This window comes from Mustela nigripes, chromosome 16 (genome assembly GCF_022355385.1).
Source record: "Mustela nigripes isolate SB6536 chromosome 16, MUSNIG.SB6536, whole genome shotgun sequence".
NCBI lineage: Eukaryota > Metazoa > Chordata > Mammalia > Carnivora > Mustelidae > Mustela > Mustela nigripes.
The window spans coordinates 7,725,519-7,740,050 of NC_081572.1; the positions used below are offsets into that span (position 1 = coordinate 7,725,519).

The window sequence follows — 14,532 nt, forward strand, 5'->3', positions numbered from 1 at the left end:
GAGAGATATCAGTTCCTCTGGGCAATGAATTTGCTCCCTGTGTGGTGGACGTTCTTACTTTATGAGCAGTTGGAACGTGCTGTCCCCGAAGCTCATCGTGGGGAATTTCTTGAGCTGGAACAGAGCTCAGTGAACACCGGTGATGGAAATAGCTTCTCTCTCCTCCTCACTCTGGATGACTGATCAAGTAGGCCAGTTGTGGCAGAGCAGAGGATCTGGAAGGGGCCCTGAAGTCTGCTCATTTGCAGTTGGAAGAAGCTGAGACTCGTAGAGGTTGAAACCTGTGTAGGGTTGTATATATAAAATTGGAGAAAGAGCTGACCTGAGAATGCTATGTTATGGTTTAATTCACTTAATTGTGGCTTTCTAAAGAAAGCAGGAAACCTGGTGCAAACTTAATAAAGGCCAGCGTGTCAGAGACATGGATGTCCAAGAACAGGCGTAGAGCTCCCATATGGTAGTCTTCCCCACTCCTTCCTTCCTTCCCTCTCTCCCTCCTTCTCCCCATCTAGCAGCTTCTCTTCTGAGCTCCTTGACTATGTTGGAGACTCTCCCTTCCCCCCATCTCGGGCATCCTGGTGGAAGACAGAGCCTGGCTATCAGGATAGAAGTTGGACTTCCAGCCTCCCTTGGAGCTAGCGCTGACCGTGGCTTGGCCAGTTGGATGCACCTGCTAGCAAAGTCACTGCAGCAGGAGCGGCCCACATTCAGTGTCAGGGGCATTTGGCGTCCAGCACGGAGGACAGAGATGCTGCCACGCGGGTGTATGCTGGCATTTTGGACATGGTCTCCTTTGGCTTTGTCGGGGTTCCAGGGTGGGTTCTGTGGTGTTCCACGAGGCCCCCAGCGCACTGCCAGGGATTGACTTGGCTTCTGTTGTCCTTCACTGTGCCCGATAGACTGTCCCTGCTGAACGTGGACGTGGACTTTGCTTCTCCCCAGCACCCAGGTGAAGTCTCAGCTCTCTGTCCTTCTTGTAACAAAGACAAAGAACAAACCCTAAAACTTCAGACTGGTGCTTATCTTTTCCTTTCTTTGTTGTCTCCAGCGATTACCCCTATGTTCCAGGCTCACCCGTTGTATCCTGAAAAGCCAGAAAATCTCCTCAAGCTGAGAAATGTTTTTGCAGTTTGAGTTACACCTGAACCTTTCCAGCACCTCATTTTACTTTAAGTTACGTGGCCTGGGACAAAAGGAAGATTTCGATTCCTCTAGTCATTTGCAGACGGTGGTGCTGTGTGAGAGCGCCGGCCATGCATGCCCTCTCTGGCTGTAGCAGCTGACGCTGCTCCCTGCTGGTGTCGGGTTTGATTCCTGGTCACTGGCTCCAAGGACAAGAGATCTACTGGGAGGCAGAAATAGAGAGAGGGTTTATGTAGACGGAAACCCTGCAGAGACCCACGGAAGATGAGAGGATACCTTGGTTTTGGGGAATTGATTTTTCTCTCATTTCTTCTTCTGGTGGTTGTCTTTCCTTATGATGGTCCATATCCTCTTAAAAAAAAAAAAAAAAAGGATTTTCATTTGATAAGGAAGTGATGGTTTCTATCAAGACAATGCAATGACTTTTCACCTTCTAGTCTTAAATTGCTTTGCCTTCCCCAGTGTGTGTTTGGCAATGTCCTGTCTTCTTAGGTGCCCAGAGAGAACTAAGGATCAGGCATATCCCTGTGTATGACCTCGAGATCTCTAACTGGGTGGTAATATTTGGACTGACACGAATTTAGAGACTGAGGAAGTACCTGGATTAAGTAGTACTTTTGTGGTCTCAAACATTAATTTTCAAAATTCATTCTATATCAGAATTACCCTGGGGGTGAGGGGAGGGGAGGGCAGACAGCAGGGGCAGGTTCCTGGGCGCCTCTCCCACAGGTTCTAACGCAGCAGCTCTAGCATGGGCTCCAGAAGCTGGGTTTTGTAAGTTCTCACTGTGACCCAGCAATGGATGGTGTTTACTCCACACTAGGAGATACAGTGGTCTAGGCTGTTAATCTTTATTCTCAGAACCAGAAGGGATGGCAGAACAGTATTACCTCAAAGGGGAAAGTAAGCCAAGAGACTATAAAGTTAATGTTAGCTGTTGGACGGGAGCCATGAAGTGGGTGCTGTTCTGCTGGACGCCCCCTCCCTGACCTGATCGTCGTCAACCACGTAAGTCAAGTGCACGGCTCCCATCTTTTTGGAGTCGGCTGAGAGTCCTTGGCGAAGCTCTTCTAAGCACTGGTGTTCTGCAGGATGCCCTTTCTCTCTCTCTGATGGGCTGGGACTTTTTGACAGCAAATGTCTTTTGCTGGTGCGCTCCCCCGAAGCCTTTGATGACCCCCTTTCCCATAGGGCATTTATGCTGAACACACAAGTGCAGGGTGAACTAAGCGTGGGCGAGACACGGCTCTGGAGCCCACCTGGGATTTATTCTTAGACCCCAGTCCATTCATCAGGAAGGAGTTCCTGTTGATTCACTGGTCCTCTGTGCCTTCCCAGCAGAAGCGCTGACCGGGTAGGTGGCCGTTTCAGTCTTACTGGGTGTTTCGGCTCCCTTGCCCGAGAGTAGAAATTATTACCTTAGGGGCACCTGGGTGGCTCAGAGGGTTAAAGCCTCTGCCTTCAGCTCAGGTCATGATCTCAGGGTCCTGGGATCGAGCCCCGCATCAGGCTCTCTGCTCAGCAGGGAGCCTGCTTCCTCCTCTCTCTCTGCCTGCCTCTCTGCCTACTTGTGATCTGTCTGTCAAATAAGTAAATAAAATCTTTAAAAAAAAAAAAGAAAGAAATTGTTACCTTAGTTAGACATCTGGAACAGGCAGTGTTTTAGGAGGTAGTCTGCTTAATGGATGAGAAATCTTTCGCTAAGAGTGAACCCATCTCTTCTTCTGATGTATATTTCATTTTTACCAGTTATGCAGATCTGTTTGGGTCTGCGTTGTCACTAAGCAGTTGCTGGCCCAGTTGCAAACGTCATGGGTAAGGCGTGGATTGCTTTCAGTGCCTGGGAACTATGGACGGATAGGACAAGGCAATCAAGTCAGCCTCCTTACCCGGGCAGCATCTGACCCTCTGATAACCGTGTGGCTGGTGATCTTTAGAATGATGAATGGAGATATCTATTCTAGTTACAGAGATTGTAAATAGGTTTTGCCTCCTATTTCTGAAACTCCAGGTGCTTCTCTGCTCAAAGATTAGTAGCTAGGCCTAATAAATGCCTCCATTATCTTCCATTGAAGTTCCCTTCATCTCTAGTGGCATCTTTTCCTGCTCCGGCTTATACACAAGCCATGCAGTACCTTCATGCAGAACGGAGTGTGTGGCCGCTTTCAGAGTAGTGCAGTGACTCAGTGCAGAGTCTTCCCACCCTGGAACTCAGACCCTGAATGGGCACAAGTAGGACTGTCTGATAAAATACAAGTATCCAGTTAAGTTTTCATTCCAAGCGAAGAATACTTTCTAGTATAAGTATACACCAGGCAATATTTGGGATATACTCTTACTAAAATGAAAGTTTCATTTTATCTGAAACTCCAGTATAGCTGAGCAGTTTGCTGAATCTGGAAGCCCTCGCAAGGATCCCGTCCACACTAGATTCGTCTCACCATATATATAATGTTTATAGGACTGTTGTGTTGCTTACAAGAATCCCCGGTTGTTGCGTGGAAAGAAGACTAGAGAAGCAAGAGAACCTCTCACATACCCTGCTTTTGAAAAACGTAGCGTTTCGATATTGAGAGAGAAAAGTAGCTTTCAGGCCATACCAGCTAGTGGCATATATAGAACGGATGACCCTCCCCAACACACTTTTTTTTTTTTAAGGCACTATGCTGTCTTAAGGAATGTTCAGGAATGTCAAAGAGGAACTTTTAAAATGGAGGCTAGAGGGGCGCCTGGGTGGCTCAGTTGGTTAAGCAGCCAGCTCTTGTTTTTGGCTCAGGTCATACCCTCAGGGTCATGGGATTGAGGCCCACGTCAGGCTCTGTGCCGAGTGGAGAGTCTGCTGGAGGATTCTCTCTCTCCCTCTCCCTCTGCCCCTCCGGCCGCTCATGCTTGCATGTGCGCTCTCTCTCTCTCTCAAATAAATAAATAAGTCTTAAAAAAATAAATAAAATGGAGGCTAGAGCCCCAAGTTGGCCAGGTGGAGACATCTGTGTGAGATGTATCCAGCGTGTGAGAATTCCTGCTGCTCTCACTGGCCATTGGTGGGCAAGCATGGATCACTGGAAAATTACCCATGGCGGTGAGGAGTTAGCTAATGGTGTATCATTAGAGAAGGCTCGTTTAGACAGAGGACCTTGCACAAAGGAGGAAAGAAATATTCCTGAAACTTTGAAAAATGTTCAACCTCACCTGTAGCCAAAGAAACACAAACTAAGGGAAATGTCATTTCCTTCATAAAGGAGTACATTTATTTTTAAAGGCAAAAGACCCATGCTGACCAAGAAATGCCAGGAGGAGAACTTGCAGACTCTGCTTCACAGGAGTAGAAATGGCATGGCCTTTCTGGAAACTAATTAGCCAAATGTATCACGGCCCTCTGATCAGCACTTCAACTTCTGGGAATTTTGTTCAAATTTCTCATTGTTTATACAGGTAAAAGGTTTTGCAGTGATATTTATAGAAATACGATTAGAAATAGCCTAAATGCCCAATAGTATGAGAATGTAAATAATAATGTGTATTGCTTGAAATGCCTGTTAAGAGTTTCCAGTCACAGAGGGGAAATGCTTATGTTATGTTTAGCCAGAACAGAAAGCAGTCTACGGCTGTATAATAGGATATCTCCGTTAAGTGAAAAATGTACAAAAAAGGCATTGAAGGAAATACACCAAACTCAGATATATAGGTATTTTTAGGTGATGTGATTATGTGCGATTTAAATTTGCTTCTGTATATTTTCAGGGTTTCCAAGGTTGCTTTGATATGCACTTACATCTTTGTAGTCAGAGTGGGGTTACTGGCGGGAGTTACTGCATTCGGGGGTTACTGCAGTGGTTGAGGGGGTTGAATGGCTGGCCAGCCCTGCCTTGACTACTGAAGCCCATCAGACTTATTAAATGGGCAACACTTAAATGAATGGCGTGCTGTTGGCTTTCTGCCAGGACTTCGCATTAGCAGCATATATGCTGGCATTTCCAAGGGCTTTTGGAGGACCTACAGGTGAATAGCCTGGTAGGGCTCAGGGAGGCTAAGGAGCTTCTCCCCGGGGGAAAGGCACCACGAGCATCCCCTCTGCTGCCCAGTTTGCATGGAGCGGGAGACTGTACCCTACCGCTAGCCTCCAGCACTCAGACCCTCCCACTTCCTGACAGCTGAGTCCCACGGCAAGTGCCCAGTGGGTTCTAAAGACGGCATTTGAGGAAAAAACGTCCAAGAGTCAAAATGACCCACTCAAACATCCTTTTTCTCCCTTAAACCACCAAGACCTGCCCCTCTCCGAGAACATCAAAAACCAAGAATTAAATTTTCTTACCATTTTCAACACCTCTCTCTCTGGGAACTTGAAGCCTAAATCATTTTGAACAGATAGTGGAAGGGAGAGGGGAGCTATGGATCCATGAAGGGAATTTTCATGTTTTACCTTCAAAGGCGTGGGCCTGCGTTTGCATTTGTAAAATGCAAATGAGGCATCTCCGCCGTGGTTCAGTTTTAGCAAACCGGTTCTTGGCCAGCAGAGAGTTACAAGCAAGCACGTGGAAGACGGAAGGGTTGTTGCACAGAAATTACCCATCAGCAATAGGAACTTTTCCTCACATGCTGGGATGTGTGTCCTGGGATAGGTCAGCCTGATGCTCCCATGGTCCATATGAATCATGAAGCCATAAAACATTTAGTGCCTGAGGTCAAGAAGGTACATCCCCTGGGTGGGTGCCCATTCTGGGCGGGCGGGAGCAGAAAGAGTATGCCCCTCTGTGGCAGGACGGGGCACTGCATCTTTTAGTATCTGGAAAAGAGTGCCCATTCCACCTTGAATAGAAAGGAATGGTTTTGCAGATGATGGGCTCAGAACTAAGCAAAATTCCCTCAAGGCATTAAACACTAAAGCCACAAAGGCTGAGGAATGTAGGAGATATTTCTGTAGTTTTATGTGAAACAAGTGGAATATGAAACTGTACGTTAATGTGTGTCATCAGTAGGAATCGCTAAACTTCATTGTGCTTTCCATGTGCGAGGCACTGTGCGCAAGCACTTTACCTGTATTTTAGTTCTCTTAACAACCTTACTAGGAAGATGTGATTATTAAACCCATTTTAGTACAAAGGCAATGATACACAGAAACAGCATTTCCTTGAAGCCTTATGGCTAATACTTGACAGAACCATCAGCCTGTGGTTGACAGAGCTACAATCCCATGTTGGCAGAGCCATGATCTTATGGTTGACAGAGCCACATCCTGTGGCTGATAGAGCTGCGTCCCATGATTGACAGAGCTGCATCCTGTGGTTGACAGAGCCATGATCCCATGATTGGCTGAGTCACGAACTCATGGTTGGCAGAGCCATGATCCTGTGATTGACAGAGCCACATCCTATAGTTGACAGAGCCATAATCCCATGTTGGCAGAGCCATGATCCCATGGTTGACAGAGCCACATCCTGTGGTTGACAGAGCCACCATCCCGTGGTTGGCAGACCCATGACCCCATAGTTAACAGAGCCACAGTCCCATCTTGGGAGAGCCAGGATCCCATGGTTGGCAGCCACGATCCTGTAATTGGCAGAGCCACATCCTGTGGTTCACAGAGTCACATCCCATAGCTGACAGAGCCACATCTCATGGCAGGCAGTGTGTCATGCTGCAGGTCTTCTCCTCACCATTTGCACTGACTGCAAATCTGTAAAATGTGAATGTGCATGAACTGGACAAAGGGTGGGAACAAGCGATAGTCATTGTGGTAGGGATATTAGGGACTTTTTCTTTAAAGGAGTTATGTTTACAGCTTTACAAAAGGGAAACAGTATGCAAGTGGGTAGGTTTAGAGATAGTCATAGTCTTTAGTCTTGGATGTCTTTGAGCTGAAGGGTCATCTGCCAAGACTGGGAGAACCACTGGGCTCTTAAATTTCCATGGGACTGTCAAGATGGGGCTCCATGGGCCTTGATTTCTCTACGTGCCAAGGCTGATGCTAACTCATTTTGAGTCATTATCTCATGTTCAGATTCAGCACTAATTACATAACGGAAGTCATGCTAATTCCATAAATGATTATAGAAACAGAACCAAATACTTCGCAGTCTTTGTCACACTCATGATGATAATTGGATTTCTTTCCCCCAAATCATTCTGATTCTCTGGGAAACAAGAAAGAAGAGAAAATAGATGTAAATAGATCCTCCTCTCTTCCTGCTCCAGATCAGTCTTTCGATCCTGCTTGTGCATATCTAGTACATAGTGAGTACGGATCGCTGACGACTCTTCATTTTATGGTTTATAAATGGGGTTTAGAAAGAAGGTGTTTCTCCAGAGGTTTGAAGTTTTCTGTTCTTATCCGATGAGGAGTTGCCTATCTGTGCTCATTCAACTAGATCATTTCTATTGATGTCTTGGGGATATTTTTAAAGCTCTCATGGCTGGTGATCTGTTAATTAATGTTGCGGCATTCACTGGGGACTGGGGTTCCATCATTGGGCCCTATTAGATTTGGCCGGTTACATCATTAGGACAATATCCTGTGTCCCTGGGGGGACTGAGCTCATGGGGTATGAAAATAGAGGTTAACATAACTTTCATCTTTTTTTTTGGAATATTTTATTTATTTATTTGACAGACAGAGATCACAAGTAGGCAGAGAGAGAGAGAGGAGGAAGCAGGCTCCCTGCAGAGCAGAGAGCCTGATGTGGGGTTTGATCCCAGGACCCTGGGATCATGACCTGAGCCGAAGGCAGAGGCTTTAACCCACTGAGCCACCCAGGTGCCCCATAACTTTTATCTTACATGGTGTTCTCAGTCTGAGGTTCTTGAATCCATAAGGATTCAAAAATTTTTTCAAAAGAAATATATTTTTTTTGGAGAGAGGATCATAGCTTCCACCATACTTTCCAGAGTGGGTGCTGATGCCCAGTGGTTCAGAGCCACTGATCTAGAGGCTTCAGCACTTTCTGCTTCACTGGGAAGGAAGTCAGACCCGAGGAGGATGGGGTGTCCTCAGGCAGCTGGGTTCAAGATGGCCTGCCAGACAGCTTTGCCCTGTGATACGATGTGCTGGGATGAGAATCACACGCGTGATTATGTGAACATGTCACCTAAGTTCACTCTGTGATTCAGCAGGAGGAATGAGCCTTGGACAGATCTCTCTGTGCCCCTGTGGTCCTCAAATGCAGCAATGCCGTGCCTTGCCAGAAAAGATGAAATTGGGGGACGACAAGCCAAGCCCCAGCAGTGGGTCCCTTCTTTGTGTGGATTCTTAGATGCTAGAGCCTAAATTTAAAAAAAAAAAAAAAAGAAAAGAAAAGAAAAAAAAAACTAAAAAAACTCTTTTGATAATGGACAGCTTTGTAGTCTTTTCTTCTACCTTCCTGAAAGAATCGTAACCCTGTGTTCCATGCCTGGTGTTTTCTACTTACAGCTGTTTTACACTTGGAAATAGTAGTGCTGAGGGGTTAAGAAGGTTTTGCATCCTTTTCAGGTTTGTCTGTGAGTGGGAATGACTATAGACAGGAGATTTCCACAGAGCCTTTCCCACCTCTGGGATCATGGGATCCAAGCTCACCCGACCCTCTGTGCACCCTGAACATTTCCACACTAACTATCTGGGATTTCAAGCCCCCAGTCTCGTGGCAGGGACTTCTCTCACTGTCCTTCTTGGGGAGTAAGGGGGCAGATCAACACTCCATCCCCACCCCAAATCAACAACGGGACCCTGGTTGGAAGGTTGCCTCTGCGGGCAAAGACCCGACTTGACTCCAGTATGAGTCCACCTGGGCAGGTTGTGTGGCCGGGAACCAGTTCACTCCAGCTCTCAGCTTTTCAGGCTCTTTATTTTTTAGAAGGAATGAGCTCTGCTTAATCCTCAGAAGAATTAAGGAAAAGTTCTCAGTCCCACTGATCAGTTGATGTCACTGACGCCATCTTGTATTTCTGAGCTGACACTGGCTGTTCCATTTCCGAATGACCTTCCTCTTCGCCGATCCTCCTTCAGAAGTGCCCAGGCCTTTCCCCTCCCAGCAGATCTCACAGGGTCCGGTCCCTGTGGCCCACCTGGGGCTTGGCAGTTGCCTCCGTGAGGCGGTCATCTTTAGCCTCTGATGCTGGGGTTCTGCTTCTTGGCATGCGGTGGTTGAACTCATCTTGCCGGGAGAGGCAAGAAGACGCCTTGCTCAGGAGGTGTCCGTAACTCTCTGTAGTGATTTATTTGGACTAATTTTCCTCATTGCAGACTCATTAGAGGCTGTTACTGAATCGGGGCTTATTGACCTTGAATAAGTACGTGAGGTGTTCACAGCCCCCAACCATGTTCCACTGGGGAAGGTGCCAACAGCAGCTTTCACACGCTGGGACCCCAAGGCAGAGCGTGCAGTTTTACCTCCGTTAACAACTCTTTCCGCTTCTCGATCGTTCCTACTGAGCAGGAGTGCGCTGCTGGAATTCTCGAACCGCGCCCCCATCCCTGTTGCTCTGTGTATTACCTGTGGGAGAGTCAGAGTCGGATCCTTTTTTGACCCTGACAAAGAGAAGCTCCTGCTTCAGAGACTGTCAGAAAGTAGGCATTTCTGCCCTTGAATTGAAAAGAATTCTCCTTGTCTTCCGTGTCTATTCTCTTTTAAATTGTAAAATCCCAAAGGGAAGAGTCGCGTTACCCTGGCCCCCCACCCCATCAACTCCCCCTGGAAGCCTGGGGCCGGTATGTGTACTCAGAGGAAGCCCCGTGAATTGGTGGTGCTTTCGGACTGGTCCGGGAGGAAGGCACGAGGCCTCCACCACCATATGGCATAGGTCCTGGACAGCCCTCGGGCCTGCTTTGCTTGTATCTTTAGTGTTCATGGGCTTGAGGTCGCACAGGTTTACTCCGTTTTCTGCCCAGCCTCTGTGACCTGAATCGTCAAGTATTGTCACCGTAAAAGTTGACACCCTGTGGGTGTCAAGAAACAAGTGTGCGCACGTGCACAAAGGATTTGTGGTATGTGAGGTACCAGGTGACACTCCCATGCTTGTGTACACACACACACACACACACGAACACATGCATGGTGCAGAGACCCCGCCGTGAGAGTTTAGCTCTAAAAGAAAATGGGTCGGGACGTGGGGATGCCAGAGTCTGCCTGCCTTTGGCACTCGCTTCCTCCTCCAGCAGACCTGCTGGATGTGAGGGAACAAACTGGTCTTCAAAAGAAGTGTTTTGGTTCTGTTTTTATTTTTGTTCTTTTCCTGTTTTGGAAATAGAAAGCAATGTTCATTTAGGCGGGTTCCTCTGAAAAGGAATCAAAGGCATCAAAGCCCCGATCCAGTTTATGTAGCGAGATCTGGTCTTTAAGTGAAGCACTTGAGAGGGAAAGGTAAACCACCCTACCTTTATAGCAACGCAGTAGGGAGAGGCCCGCCAGAGGCCCACGGTCAAGGCCAAAGGAGTCCTTCCAGTTGCCCTTTCTTCTTAATTGACTTTGGGAAACATTTTTGCGACTTTCAGCTTAGAGATGAGGATTCTTTTGCTTGTGGAAAATTTATCAAGAAAGGAAGTAGAAGCACCATGGAGAGTCCCTCCTACCGTTCAAGTTGATGACCATGGACTTCTGTGACCAGGGGCCCCCCACACAGCTGAGTGTCCATCAAGCTTCTGCTGTTTCCTGCAGTCATAGGAGCCACACTGTTTATTGTCCCAGCCAGGACACTTTGAGCATGAAAGGGGACCCTCCTACTCTCCCTGGGATGGCGAGCCCAGACTGGGAGCTATGGTTGCCCTGCTTGTGATGGGGGTCGCGCAGACACGGTCAGGAGTCCCATCCGTTATGACTCTCAGGTTCTCGTGTTCACTCAGGATAGACTCTCCTTTCTGTTCCTGCCACCACGTGTCTGCCGTTTGCTCAAGACTCTGCCCCTCCTGCGCCGCTCCCGCAGACGTACCCACACTGCGCGCCGCCGTGGGCCGAGTGCTCAGCCTCGGACTCGGGCCATTTGCCTCCGTTAGGAATGAGCAGATAGGACCCGGGACGCCATAGGTAGTTGGCGCAATGTGGCTCTATGAAACGACACCCTTCAAATATACCCCGTCAAAGGGAAGGTTTGGAAGGAAGGTTAGCTCGTGAATCCAGTGGCTGGGTACCATAGTCAGCCCACGGGGGTCAGAATGTCCTGTGACACGCAGGCTGCCAGTTACCTGTCTGTGTGTCCGTCTGGCTGGCCGTCCAGCTGCATCATTTCCCGTCTCAGTGTGCCTCTCTGCTTCTCCTTCCTTCTGTCATCTGTCAAGCTGCATCCTTGTTCCCTTCCTGCGTGGGACATCAGGCTGCCCGTACATGACCTTTTGGATTGAGAATCCGCACTTGAATCACCGGGCCTGTCCCCACTCCAGTTCCCCAGTCCCCGGGGAGGGAATCTGATTGGCCGGGCCTGGCATGTGGATGGGTTCCCATGAGGTGGCGTGTCTAGGAGAGCAGTCACCTGCGGGGCGGAAGAGAGGGAACACGTGACAGCCACCACAGTCCACACTTGCATAGTAGCCGTTAAGCCCTTGCCTGGCACTTCTCATTTAATCCTTGCATGACCCCGTGGGGTAGGTACCATATTGTCTTGCTTTGTGACTCTCGAAACTAGGGCACAGAGAGGGTAAACAGCTAGTTTAGTGCCACACAGCTGATAAGTAGACAAGTCAGCCGGGAGCCCGGCAGCCTGGCTCTGGGATCTGAGCTCCTAATCACCACTCAGTATTGTTTCTCCCTAATAAGCATTGCCAGGACACCCCCCAGTTTCATCTTCTTTATCCTCTCCTGTCCCTGTACACTGGGCACCGAGTGTCTACTCAGTGAGCGTTTGCTGAGTGAGTGGGTGAGATAGCAAAGGAAGGGGGAGGGAAGACAGAAGCAGAAGAACACGGGGTCCATTAGGAAGTTAGGGTGTAGACCCCTCCCCAGGGTGGAAAGCGTCCTCCTGCTGCTGCTTGCCCTAGCACCAGGGTGCACATTTTCAAAGTACTCTCTCTCCCCGCCCCTCTCTCTTTGCTCAGACAAGAGCGAGAATGGCGAGGCCTATCAGAGGAAGAAGACGGTGGCCACTGGCCTTCCTGAGGGCCCTGCCGCCCCGGCGCCTCCTCGAGGGAACCCGGTGCAGCCCGGCAGCGGCAGCTGGAGGAGGATCGCACTGCTCATCTTGGCCATCACCATCCACAACATTCCAGGTGAGGTCCTGCCCCTGCGCGCTCCAGCCGCTTGCCCAAAGGGAAAGTCACTCCTGTCACTCAGTCACTCCGTCTTGGCTGGAAGAAGAGCACAGACCTTCGTGACATGGGTCCTTTTTTGGAGGGACGCGGGGACAGAATGCAAATCTTCCTCGACTTTATTTGCAACTTGCGTTATTGCTGTGGGGTGCAGCTTGTAGGAGCGCGGGATGTCTCTGGTTCTAACGCCCTTTTAAAATCCTGCGTTCCGTAAAGGTTGGCAGTGGTGGTTGCCTTACCCGCCTTCTCCCTGTGGGACACCTGTCCGAAAATGCCCTTGCCAGTCCTATGCGTTCTAGCATGCTGCGGTTAATTTGTTTTGTGTCTCTGGATTTAGTTTAATTGAACAAAATTTGTTGGCGTTCTATTTCAAATATATTCTGTTTCGCTTAGAGTAATGAGAAAACATAGGTACGCCTAAAAAAGAACAAAGATACTCTTAAAAAAAATGAGGGAACCTGAGGAACTTGCTGGGTCACATCTTGGAATTCCAGCTCTGCCACTTACTCACTAGTGTATCTGGACAAGTGACTTGAGCCCTCTGAGCCTTGGTTTTCTCGTCTGTGAAATGGGCATAAAGCTACTACTGAGAGAACCGGGATATCATTTACAAAACGAATCACATTTCTTTCCATACTTAAATGAGATGCTGTAGCACGTGTGTGTGCACGCATGTGCGCGCATGCGCGCGCACACACACACACACACATTTTGGCACCTTACTTGGACTCCATGAGCATTTGGAAAATGGTAGCAGTGATGAGCATTAAGATTACTCCTGTCCCCCCTTCCAGCTGTGACTTCCTCGGCCTTGAGTTCTTCAACGTTCCATCATTGGTTGTGCCTGAGCTCAAGTTTTAGGAGTAACCTTGCTGAGGAAGTGTCCCCTGGTGATACGTTCATTATTTGAGCCCTTTGCACAGTTCCTGATGCCAGGAGCTTGTTACCTTGTTACAGGGCAGTGACAAGAGGCCCCTTTTTCTCTTCCAAGCTCTTGCAGATGTTGCTGTATGACCCTCTGGCTTCCATATTGTGGGATCTAAGGCCACGGCCAAACTGAACTTATTCCTTGCTGGGTAACTCGATAGCCTTCTGCTTACACAATAAGGACTTGTTTTTTGTTTTAGGGGTTTTTTTTGGTTATTTTTTTTTTTAATGATTTTATTTATTTATTTGACAGACAGAGATCACAAGTAGGCAGAGAGGCAGACAGAGAGAGAGGGAAGCAGGCTCCGTGCTGAGCAGAGAGCCTGATGCGGGACTCGATCCCAGGAACCTGAGATCATGACCTGAGCTGAAGGCAGTGGCTTAACCCACTGAGCCACCCAGGCGCCCCTTTTTGGTCATTATTAAAGAATGAAAATTTCGATAACTTATATATTCTGATATAGATAAACCTGTCTAGAACACTATGTTTCCAGTCACTTTTTCAAAAAGATTTTATCCACTTAGTTATTTTAGAGTGAGAGAGTGTACATGAGCAGGGGGAGAGGGAGAGGGACAAGCAGATGTGGGGCTTGATCCCAGGACCCCAAGATCATGACCTGAGCCAGCCACCCAACTGACTGAGCCACCCAGGCCCTCCCTTTCCAGCCAGTAAAGCTCAGATCATTCCCTGGATGAGAAGCACCATCATTATTTGTATCCTGGTCTTAGGAATTTTTATCATATGGTTTGCCCCCCAGTTTTTCTTCAGCGTTTTTTTCTCATTTCTTTCTTGGCTCTCTCCCTCTGGGTCACGGGCAGACTCTTTGGTTTGTCTAGAGCCAGCTATTAAGTATTTCTTGAGATAGAGTCTTATGTGGGACCCCAGTGCACAAAGCTGACCAAAGCAGATCTGTCCTGGCGGAAAGGCCTGGCCACATTCACCTGCAGAACCTTAGCGAGCTCACTGGAAGACCTAGGGCTTGGCAGAGAACAGCTCGAAAAACCTCCACAGTCATCTTCAGCCTGTTAAATGCTAATCGGTAGAGAAGAGAAGGTGCTTATCTTGTCTATTCAGTCATAACAGTAGCGATTTTTCTGCCACTCAAGGCTCCTTCTCTAACCAGTTGGAAATGAATAAAGATCTGTTCCATTGGGTTTACAGTCACATAAGATAACTGTACTGGCGTGAGGTGTCCCGTGCTGATTCTCTGTCTCCCTGAAGAATACAAAAGTGTCCTAAAATCTAGCTCTCGTAG

At 48.2% G+C, this 14,532-nt stretch overlaps 1 protein-coding gene across 4 annotated transcripts in view; it reads left to right on the plus strand.

Annotated features, from left to right (window-relative positions):
* The window catches only part of SLC39A11 (solute carrier family 39 member 11), a 321,667-nt gene that overhangs the window by 176,673 nt on the left and 130,462 nt on the right, over nucleotides 1-14,532 (plus strand). For all 4 annotated transcript variants that reach the window (XM_059380746.1, XM_059380747.1, XM_059380745.1 and 1 more), the window contains one exon: nucleotides 12,140-12,310. In XM_059380746.1, coding sequence (XP_059236729.1) covers nucleotides 12,140-12,310 — 171 coding nt within the window. The remainder of the gene's footprint in view (nucleotides 1-12,139; nucleotides 12,311-14,532) is intronic.